Source organism: Anoplopoma fimbria, unplaced genomic scaffold, assembly GCF_027596085.1.
Source record: "Anoplopoma fimbria isolate UVic2021 breed Golden Eagle Sablefish unplaced genomic scaffold, Afim_UVic_2022 Un_contig_7994_pilon_pilon, whole genome shotgun sequence".
Classification (NCBI taxonomy): domain Eukaryota; kingdom Metazoa; phylum Chordata; class Actinopteri; order Perciformes; family Anoplopomatidae; genus Anoplopoma; species Anoplopoma fimbria.
The window spans coordinates 3,730-15,740 of NW_026552854.1; the positions used below are offsets into that span (position 1 = coordinate 3,730).

General features: G+C 42.3%; 1 protein-coding gene across 1 annotated transcript; it reads left to right on the plus strand.

Annotated features, from left to right (window-relative positions):
* Positions 1 to 1,056: 1,056 nt before the first annotated feature.
* On the plus strand, positions 1,057 to 1,438 carry LOC129116221 (transmembrane protein 178B-like; the record flags this gene model as incomplete). Its single annotated transcript, XM_054627222.1, has 1 exon — positions 1,057 to 1,438. A coding segment is annotated over exon 1 (382 nt), but the record flags the coding sequence as incomplete, so codon positions are not given.
* Between the last annotated feature and the right edge of the window lie 10,573 nt (positions 1,439 to 12,011).

A 12,011-nucleotide genomic window follows, 5' to 3' on the forward strand; every position in this document is an offset into this window, starting at 1 on the left:
ACTAGATATTAATCATGGCTTCTCTGGACCTCAAGGCCGGTGCAGGTGCAGCTTTAAGGCCCTTATAATTTAAGTCTATAATGATTTTTAGTGGTTCATGCTGTAAGAAAAAAATACAAGTTTTACAAAATGACCACAAACATGGTGAAACTGGAGCCCTCAGACCCCTGACGGCCTGGGGCCCTGGGGCAGCAGCATACGATGCCCAGTTAGTAATCCTGCCTCAAACATGTTTTAGGCTATCATTTGCATTATAAGTAAAGTGCCAAATTCACATGCTTAGGTCCCTTGCCATCAACTGTGTAGCCTATATAATGCAAAGGATTTGAGTAAAAGAAATAGCTTAAAACATAACATCAGAAGCATTTTATATAAATAGGCTAGTAATAGTAGCACAGAAGCAGGCTACTGGTAGCTATGTTATGGTCATTGATCAGATGTCATGTGGCCTGTAACCTAACACGGTTCTCCCACCAGCAGGCTGCTGCTGATTGGTCCACGGACAGGCTGCTGCTGATTGGTCCACGGACAGGCTGCTCTGTGGCAGAGCCGTCGTCCTATCAAACGTCGGCTGACGGGGCTGCTGCCTGTGGGTGAGACCTCTACCGGCTCTGTGTGGACACAGCAGCACATCTACATGAAGCCGGTCCTTCATCTGGATCGCATGATGTTCCCGGACAGGTATGACATCGTATTAATGTAGACACGGCTCGGTTATAAGCATGATTCTGTGTTTGTTGAGCATTGGCATTTCTGCGTATTTTGTGTCAGATGTAGCTTGGTGTGTTTGACCTAAACCCTTCCTGTGTTTTGTGCATGTTCGTGTCGTCCTGCTCAGACTGATGGATACATGAGATAAGCTCCTACTGTAGGTCTCCGCCACCGAGCTGCTGAACACAGGGATCTAACCTTCATCTCCCAGTGGGCCGTGTGACGGACACGTTTGCATCCTCTCTGTGTGTGATGGTCCGACGCTGCTCTCCAGAGGGGATGTGAGCTGAACCCGGGAGAGAAGCTGTCTGTCTGCGGAGCTGCTGATGGGCTCTGACAGACGCGATGGCCGCCGGGAAGCTGCTGCTGTACGCCGGCCTGTCCCTGTCCCTCTGCGCCCTGGGCATGCTGGCCGTGGCGATGTGCTCCGACCACTGGTACGAGACTGACGCCCGCAGGTACAGGGAGCGGTGCCGGAGCTTCTCCAGCCGCCGCAAGGACCCGGGCTTCATCTACATCCCCAACAACAGCCTGCCTCTGCGGGCCGGCCGGAGCAGCCCGCCCCGCCGGGACCAGAGGCTGCTGCTGGGCCGGAGCCGGCGGCGGCTGCTCGCCATGAGCGCCAAGGACGAGTGCAGCAGGCGGGACAACTCAACCAACATGGGGCTGTGGAGGAGATGCCACCGGCTCGGCTTCGACCAGGACATCGAGGATCTCATCCGTCAAGGTAGGGATGACATAGACAATCTGTACGTCTTTACAGATACAACAGGGCAGGGTGTGAAACGTAGCATCCTGCATTGGGATGATTTGACTAAAGGGCGAACAAGGGCATCGAGCTGTGTTCTCTCTTATCTGGAAACAGATGAAGAAGAAAGAGGCGCGTCACTGTCTCTGTGTGTGTGTGTGTGTGTGTGTGTGTGTGTCTGTGTGTGTCTGTGTGTGTGAGTGTGTGTGTGTGTGTGTGTGTGTGTGTGTCTGTCTCTGTGTGTGTGTGAGTGTGTGTGTGTGTGTGTGTGAGTGTGTGTGTGTGTGTGTGTGTGTGTGTGTGTGTGTGTGTGTGTGTGTGTGTCTCTGTGTGTGTGTGTGTGTGTGTGTGTGAGTGTGTGAGTGTGTGGGTATGGACGGCCTGCTTTGGCTGCAGACTGTTTGCTGTCGTGCTATTCATGACGTCGGATAGCATTATGTCTGAGTGCTGGCCTAACCCTGCAACTGCACATAATGATATAATTGTTTTAGGATGTATGGGCTTGTCATTAACCACTCAGCAGACAGGAAGAGGTGAAGTGCACTCAGTCTGTGTGAGGTCCTACATCTCCATCAGGTTATTCCAGTTAGTTGCAGGGAGGCCTACTCATTTCCAGAGATCCATCACTTCGGTTTAGATCTGTCTAATGTTGGCTGAATTCTTCTGCTGAGGGCCAGCTAGCTTACCCCTTGTAACCACATGCTCTGTTACACTATGTTCACAGTGTTTGATATGCTGGAATAATACATGGCTCACAGACTAATTTAGATGTGCACAGTATACCGGTCTTAAACCAGGGGTAGAGCCAGACGTTGTCAACATTGGGGGCTCAGCCCAGACCTAGGGGGTCCGGGCAAGGTTTTTCTATTCATGGCAGCTACATGCACTGTTATTTCTGTTTTTTCAATGCCTAAAATTTGAACATAATTTAGGTTAAACATGAAAGTAAAATCCTGAAGAGCCCACATGCTGTTTGGTATCTATTTTTTTTATTTCTTTATCCTGAAACCATCACTCAACAAATGTTGAGGATGACTATTTTTCTTTCCTCCCACCTAAAAGAGGCAAAAATTGTCTAATATAACTATTTTTATACAGAACATACATTGCCTGAAATCCTACAGAATTGTCAACTCATTACATTCTGTTTCCATCTTCAGTCTGACTTTGCTTCCACTCCAATCAATTTCCATTGGCGTATTTTGCTAACCGATACTGTTGCAACATATCTGCCTGAATCTAACGTCATTTTAAGATGACAGGTGATGTGTTGGCATGAAAACATACTTTGTGCTGTCGTTTTAAGAGTGGAGCAGAGAAAGTTAAAAGAGAAGGTTTAGAAAAAAACAGACAAGCCTACATGCTGTATATTAAAAAAATAATCAAATTCAAAATCATTACTCTGCAGCCCAAACAGGCATTGTTGAACGAGTCATAGATGTTTGGGTAAATCGCCGATAAAGATACGCCGTCTATTCTGGGAGGATTTGTGTATATGTTTTTGATAACTTGATTGAAGGTTTGAAGATTCACAATGTATTGTAAAGAGGGGACAGTCAGAGCTTAATTTTGCAGTTATGGACACAAATTATAAAGGCTCAATGAGAGGAGAGATGATACACCACAGAAAAATAAGCTGTTGTGCTCTCTAGAAGTCTTACCTGTTGTTGCGTTGTGTTTCGCCTTGGCCCGCTTCAGGTCCTGTTAGTGTTACCCATGCAACACGGTAGCTAGAAAGAAGAAGAGAAAAAAACATTGACAACACTTATCGAAAGGGAGCTAGCGTTAGCTAGCCAGCGCACCAACACACACATACACGGCGTCGGCGTCAGACACAATTCCAATTAATTCTGAATTTACACTTAACTTGTGCCATTTATCAACTAACACTAAATGACACCACATGATTTAGATTTTAAGTGCAAATCTATTACTCTATTTTGACAATATTAGTAACACTAACGTTAGCTTACTAGTGCAGGAAAGTGTCTCTCTACTTCTCTCTTTCAGTGCACTCTAAAGTCACGTACACAGGTGACGTTAAAGATAACTTTACATGAGAAGAAGTTAATTAACCTAAAGGTGCAAAATGGCTGGCAACAAGGAAATACGAAGGAATAATTATGAGTTTCGTTACCTTGCTGTTGCTGAAGTCGAAGTGTGGAATCCGATCAGAAATGTTGTAGCTCTTGCAACAAAATTGTGTTGAGAAAAGCTAGTGTCCATCGGCAAATTCATTTATGGTCTACTGTCATCATTTGTGCAACGAAACGGAAGGAATCGCGTTAAAGATGACATGTCTTCTTCTGTCTGCCTGAACAAAAACGATCATTTTTGTTTGTTGTTTAAAGTGCTGAAAAAAAATCCCGCTCAAAATGACTGTAAAATGTTACACAGTAGAATGGATTTACAGTAGGATTAACCCGGGAAGTAAATTTGACCATGATGCTTTGCAGATCTACAGCTACATACTGTAAATAGGTTCTACAGTAAGCTTTTGGCCAGTATACAGTAATAATACTGTGAAAACTACAGAAACTTGTTACGGTGCAGTTTCACAGCATTATCCAGATGACTCTCGCTGCTCTCTTGTTTCGTGATCCTCTAAGAAAGATGCTTTAATTCTTTATAACCTGTTCTCGACCAAGTACCATCTCCACCAAAAAGCAGACATGGTAAACAGAAGAGTGCCTTCTTTTGTATGCCAACAGTCAGCCACTTTTTCTTTGAAAACCACTCCAGACTAAACCCACGGTTAATTTTACCAGCAGTTGTTTGAGTGATGATTATATCCAGAGGCTGGTGAGCAGAGAGGGGCTTTAATTCCTGCCAGAATAGAGTCAAGCTGCACTTGATCAAGGAGACAGACTCTGTGTTTACATCAATGATGCTTGGTGCTTAAACATAATCAAAGTCGATGGACAAAGTTCAAATGTTGAGATTTTAATGTCAAGGTGCTGGCCATGACTTCCCAGAGAATTGTTTTTTGTTGCTGCTGTGCACATTCCTCCAGATGCAAATTCAAAAAGTACAGTGCAGGAGTGTACTTCTTTTTTTAAGTAGTACATTCCTTTTTAATTTCTGTTTTTCTTCTGTAGCGTAAATGGATTAGGCTACAACTTCATGTTTGTATACGGTTGTATATGACTCTGTTGCAAAATTAACAATAAATGATCCTTGAACCTTGAATTACTTTTCTTGGTAACAGCTTGGGTCCATGTGTGATTCCTGTTAGCTGGTGTCGTTCACATACACTGCAAGTGAAAATAAACTGGGAAAAAATGTACAATATGTATGTTTAAACCCATGAAATTTGTATATTTGTGACATCACAACCGCACGGAAATCCTAGCGGCTCGTTTAAAGGCAACGTTTCTTAATATGGGTTTTGTCTATTTCTTCATGGATTGAGCCTTTCAGTGCTTCCACTGTTTAAATATTTCACTAAGACCTGCTTTATCATTTTAAAAAAGAACTTGAAAATCTCACTTTCTGTTGTGATAACATTGTACTTTTTTGTATGCCTGATTTATACTGAATTTCTGAGGCAGATATTGGGAATTTTTTTAATCTGCTAAGAATATATCAGGTAATAGTATTTTTTTAAATGTAAATGCATAATATTAACAAACAATCTTTTATGGACCTCTTAGATTTGTCCATCCACCGTGGGGGCAGCAGGCTTAGGAGGGTATTCTAGAGGTACCCTCAGATACTTACACTCCCTCGCTTGAGATGACAATACGGAGAGGGACATTTTACAGTGTTAAAATCAACGGGTTTAGTCAATCAAGCTCTTTTTGGTTGACAGACTATGTATTGGTGGCACTGTTTGACATCTCTGTATTGCAATCTTTTGTTACTTTTTGGCTCACATATTAACCGATATATACACTGATACTGATATCTGCAGTGGGCTAATATCAGTGGATATATCTGCCTGGCTTATTTATCAGTCAAGTTCTTATATTTTGGCTGATGGTCAAACAAAATAAGCAGTTTTAAAACAAAACATCTTGTTATTTTTGGTATACATTTTGTAGAAAAATCATTCAATCCAGTGGTTCCAAGCCTTTTCATGAAAACATGAAAATATCAAATATTCATATTCATATATATGATATATTATCTATTTATATAGCATCTTTCAAAACAAAGTTACAAAGTGCTTCACAATAAAAACATGAAAGAAAATAAGATTCAGAACCAAAGAGGTAAAACAAGATGGTACAAGATTGTACATTTGCAACAAATTAAATCAGTTATATCCATAAGCCATATGGTAAAAGTGAGTCTTTACTAGAGATTTAAAAGAGGATACTGAATTAGCCTGCGTTAGATCTCAAGGCAGGGAGTTCCACAGCTGAGGGGCCTGGACAGCAAAGGCCCGGTAACCTTTAGTGACCAGCTGAATATTATTGAGCCGAGCCCTCTAATGAAGGTCATACACAAATAACAGTATGAAACAGCTATTTAATATATTGTTCACATCCCCGTTGCTGTCTACAGTTAAAAGTCATTCCCACAACCAACATAATGTCGGTTTTAATAGGGGGAAGATGTTTGTGACCAAAGTCAAAAAGAATCATAAAATCTAACCACTGGTGCCAATGTAGCTAATAACACTACACAGGCATGTTATGTGTTAAAAAAATGGGAGGCTGATGTTTCTGATGGAGGCTTCTGGTCTGAATCCAAACTGGAAGAGGAGAGGGTGTGTGTACTCTTTGAATGTGTGTGTGTGTGTGTGTGTGTGTGTGTGTGTGTGTGTGTGTGTGTGTGTGTGTGTGTGTGTGTGTGTGTGTGTGTGTGTGTGTGTGTGTGTGTGTGTGTGTGTGTGTGCTGCAGCTGTGCCTTCCTTTGAGGACGCCTCAATGGCCTTGATGGCCTACCATCTGCAGTAATGGGCAGCCCTAAGTCAGTGTACTTAGTGATCAGATGAATGCTTCCATGGAGGTGTTTGATCTATTGCACCTCTCTGCTCCATCAGCATGGAAAAGTACAGCGTGGTTTGTCATCACGATACATCTGACAATAACTTCACATTGATGGGTCAATAAGGACAAAACTGTGGCAATTAATACTATTTATTTACGTTTGCTCTACAGGTGCAGTAGTGTGATTGGTTGTGATACAGGGACATCCAGCTGACAGTCAACCACAATCCACAAACAACAACTCTTAGTATCACAAGAGGTTCCCCTTTTAATTTAATGTTTGATCCCTGGCTCCTCCAGTCCATGTCAATGTGTCCTTGAGCAAGAAACGTTCAATTCAGTTGTCTCTAATAGTTAGAATCTTATCATTAAAGAAATTCATGGTTTATAGGAATACAGATCTACACAGAGCTGTGACTCTCTGTCAGCCTGGCTACAGTGCTGAAGAGAACCCTGGGGTTGTTCTTATTTTTCTCTATTAATGCTGAATAATAGGCTGGTCTGGCATTACGGGGTACATTCTTATGTATTTTAAGACTATCTCGCCAGATTAACCACGATTTTTCCAAATTGGTGGATCATCATATCCTTTAAAGTTTTTGTGATGTTTTCTTTAATTCGCAGGTTTGAGGGTTATACCATGGAGCGAACTTCCTTTTTTTGTTATCTTCATTTTTAGAGCAATAGAGTCTATTGTCATTCGCAGTGAGCCAGTAGCCCTATCGACAAGATGGTCAATGTGGGACGGACTAAAGTTAGTGTAGGAGTCCTCTGTTATATTGAGATATGGTATTGAACTAAATGCAGTTGGAATTTCTTCTTTAAATTTAGTTACAGCACTATCAGATATATAGTGTAGAAAGTTTTGCCTAATGGTGTACACTCTGGTAGTAAAAATTCAAATGTTATAAGGTAATGGTCCGATAAAATAGGGTTCTGTGGAAAGACTATTACATTTTCTACTTCAATACCATATATCAGAACAAGGATGATAGTGTGGTTAAACAGTGAGTCGGTCTCTGGACACACTGACAGAAGCCAATCGAATCTAATAATGAAATAAACGCAGTACTAAGGCTATCATTATCGACATCCACATGAATATTAAAATCACCTACAGTAAGTACTTTATCTGTTTTGAGCACTAAACTTGATAAGAAATCTTAAAATTCAAATAAGAATTCAGAGTACGGACCCGGGGCCCGGTACACTATATGAAATATAATTGGCTGTAATGCTTTCCAGGTTGGGTTTGAAAGACTAAGAACAAGGCTTTCAAATAAGTTCAAATTTAATTTAGGTTTAGGGTTTATTAATAGGCTTGAGTCAAAGATAGCTGCTACTCCCCCTCCTCGGCCTGTGCCTCGAGGAATATGAATATTGATAATACTTGGAGGAGTTGATTCATTAAGGTTAAAATATTCTTCATGACACAGCCAGGTTTCGGTTTGACAAAATAAATCAATATGATTATCTGATATTAAATAATTTACTAGTACAGCTTTAGATGACAGAGATTTAATATTTAAGAGTCCACATTTAATTTTCCTGTTTTGTTGCATTTTTGCATTGGTTGTCTTAACTTTTATTTTGATATTTTGTATAACTCCTCTTCTTTTTACTTTTTATTTAATTAGTTGGAGTGGCCGTGGGGCAGACACAGTCTCTATAGGGTTTTGGGTGGGTAACTGCTCTGATGGAAGCGCAGAGAAGTGTGTAAGACTGCAACTCTGCTTCTTGGTCTGAACTTTGGGTTGTCATGGATTAAGTCCACTAATAAACTGGGTCAGATTTCTGACCTGTCCATCTCCGTTCCATTTTACCCTCACTCGTGAATAAGATCCTCCCTCGCTTGGGGAGGTGACTCCCTCCCAACCCAGAGGGCACAATGCACTGTTTTCCGGCAGAGAACCACAGCCTCAGACCGGACACTTCCCCCGGCTGCGCCTTGAAATCCTGTCCATGAAAAAATCACATTGGTGAAAAGGGACAGCCCTGGCGGAGGCCAACACGCATTGGGAACAAGCTTGACTTTGTGCCGAGTGTCCGGACACAGCTCTCACTTTGGTCATACAAGGACCGAATGTTTCGTAGCAACGAACCAGGTACCCCATATTCCCGCAGTACCCCCCACAGGACTCCCGAGGGACACGGTCGTAGGCCTTCTCCAAGTCCACAAATCACATGTAGACGGAATGAGCTAACTCATGGCCCCTCCAACAGACCTGCAAGGGTAAAAAACTGGTCCACTGTTCCACGGCCAGAATATAATCCACATTGCTCCTCCTGAATCTGATGTTCGACAATCGGCCGGAGCCTCCTTTCCAGCACCCTGGAGTAGACTTTTCCGGGGAGGCTGAGCAGTGTGATACCCCTATAATTGGAGCACACTCTCTGGTCCCCCTTTTTGAAAATGGGAACCACCACCCCGACCTGCCACTCCACAGGCACTGTACGACTTCCACGCGACACTGAAGAGATGTGTCAGCCAAGACAGCCCAACAATGTCCAGAGCCTCTCAGGTCGAATCTCATCCACTCCTGGCGCCTTGCCGCTGAAGAGCTTTTTAACGACCTCTGCCAGGCATATGGACTATACTTCCCCTGAGTCTTCAGACTCTACCTCTTCCACAGAGGACGTGTTGGTCGGGTTCAGGAGTTCCTCAAGGTGTTCTTTCCACCGCTCGACAATGTCCCCAGTCCGGGTCTGCTGAGCACAGCCTGAGATAAGCCCTGCTTCCCCTTTCTGAGTCGTCTCACGGTTTGCCAGAACTTCCTTGAGGCCAGTCGAAAGTCCTTCTCCATTGTCTCCCCTAACTCCTCCCACACCCAGGTTTTTGCCTCGGAGTTGCCTCGCAGTTGCAGCCCTTCTGGCCAACCTGTACCTGTCTGCTCATTCAGGAGACCCCTGGGCTGGCCAAGCCCGAAAGGCCTCCTTCTTCAGGATGACGGCCTCCTTAATCGCTGGTGTCCACCAGCAGGTTCTCAGGTTGCCGCCACGACAGGCACCGATCACCAGGAATGGCTAAACATGAGACACACTGAGCAAGACAAAGCAGGAGAGAGGGAAGCCATCGCTAGCTGTTAAGCTAAATTAAGGTAGCTAACGTTAGCAGAACTGAGCAACATGTAAACAGCTATTAGACTAAGCAATAAGTCGCTAAAATAGGATGGGAGCTATGAGTGTTGAAATGTTTAAATGTAAAGCAAGTAATCAGCCGCTACAATAAAGTTTTAGCTGAAGCTGCAAAAGTATGCTATCAGATACGCTTGTAACAGAAGCAGGAAGTGAGACAATATGCTTACCGTAGCATGTCATCACAGGGAAGAGCTTAGGGTAGAATTTGACCCCTAAATTGCTCCCGTAGGCTATGCCTAAGGTGTGTGAATGTTGCGTGATGGTTAGTTATCCCTAATGGGCAGGTGGCACCTTGCATGGTAGCCCCTGCCTGTGTATGAATGGGTGATTGACATGTAGTGTTTAAGTGCTTTGAGTGGTCGGAAGACCAGAAAGGCTGCTTCTGCTACTACTATTGCTACCACTAATACTGCTATAATTTCTGCCACTGCTCATCATCCACCCATTCATCCACCCACTGATGGCAGGGGGCTACTTGTAAAGTGGCTTTGGCCAAGGACTGAAGTTATTCACATTCAGACCCATTCACACATTCATAGAGAAGGAGCAATTTAGGGTCAAGTGTCTTGCTGAAGGACACATTGGACTGGAGGATCAAATCAACAATCTTCTGAGCCAAAGCGACCTGAATAGAACCTTTAGCTCTGTGCCCTGTTTGTTGTCAACATGCCTTGTAGACAGAACATAATGATAATTTTTTAGGGATTTGGGAAGTCAAAGGTAAGAGAAAAGCAGCATAAACCCTTTTCTCTGCTGCTCCATTTTAATCACCACAGTCAAATCACAACCATACTAGATTATTTCTGTAACTGCATCTACTTACTGGGACAATGCTGCTGTTTCATAACCTTATGCCACTGGTATATTTTGTACTCTTATGACTTATGTGAAAAGACAGTAAACATCAATGTAATTATTAACCACTTTATTTTAACCCAGTTGAGTACATTCCTCTCTGTTTGAATGAGATATCTTTTTTTTTATAAAAACAAACATGATGTTGTTATGAAACATAATCTAAAAGCACTTATCATATCTCAATACTGATTCACATTTAACTTTTTCACTTACATGTGACTCTGGCATGGGATGGATTTATAAAAGCAGTAGAGTGAGGAAGAGAAGCAGTGGCCTCCATTTTCAGTTTGCCAGTTACAGTATGAGAGGGATTATGTCTTTGTGAATATGGAGTAGGTGAGTGTAGTGTATTCGAACAGTGTTAGAGGGTTGGTGACCAATAATAGACTGTATATAAGAAGTGGATGTGGTCGTTATGATGTTTGAAGCCAATGAGGACGGCATTTTGGCCGTCGCCATCTTGTTTTTTGCAAGCAGTGAACGAAAGTAACCATATTTAGACAGTAGGGGTGTAACGGTTCACAAAATTCACAGTTCGGTTCAATACGGTACAGTGGTAGAAATGCCAGAGAAATTTACTTGTATTTATTATATATAAGCATATATTGCTTTCAGGTCTATTTGACTCTAAATTGGACAAAAACTTACTAAATTAACATCATGCTATATCGAAAAAGACTTGAAACTAGCAATTGAGACCAAAAATATTCATAATGTTTACCGAGGTAATAAATCAAGTGAGAAGAAATGTCATTTTCTCATAGCCTTCCATACAATCAGACTTCTTTTTGCAACCAGAGGAGTCGCACCCTGATGGCCAGTAGAGAGAAAGCAAGGTAAGGCACTTCAACTTTGGCTTTACTTTTTAAAACAGCAGGTTTCTCATGCAACTAAATCTTTGTTATTGTTAACAAATCCCAAATGGGTCTTTATTCACTCACTCATTACATTACTTTGCTCATATTGTTACTTTAGGTACATTTGAATTAATTACATTTACATTGTTGTTGTTTAATCCATAGTTTTGTAATGACCTTTTGACATCACTGTATATATACTGTTTGAACATATTAAATAATATAGTTATGTGAGAATCGAACAATCATAATACAGAAAGGATAGGATCAGGACATGTACTGAGTTGAGCTGTGCAGTCATCCTCTCCTTTAAATAGGTTGCTGCCAAATCAGCCTCTTATTGTTGCTGTTCATTCACCATTCAACTCATGTTGATAATCCTAACAGTTGGCATATGTTTTTAAATTTCTGATGTTGAGACTAGGCACAATAAGTAAACTCCTGCTGTGGCAGTAGCTCGCTAACTTTCATCCTGTCTGTCACAAGAAAAAACTGGAGAGAGAAAGGGAAAGATAAAATAACAGCAGAGAGACATAAAGCTACAAAATGGTTTTGGACTGAAGAAGAGGAGAAAGAAAGGAGGAAAGCCAATGACGGCCTCCTCATTTTAACGCATTTGTTGTTGCTCGGCGAAGAAAAGGCCTTTCAGGTCCTGATCTTGACATTTTCAGTCCCATCCAAGCAAAAAGAGCAGGAGAGGCTCCGGATTGGATAACCTCACTCCTCAGGGGCCTCGTATCATGGGGAGGGCTAAATTAGACA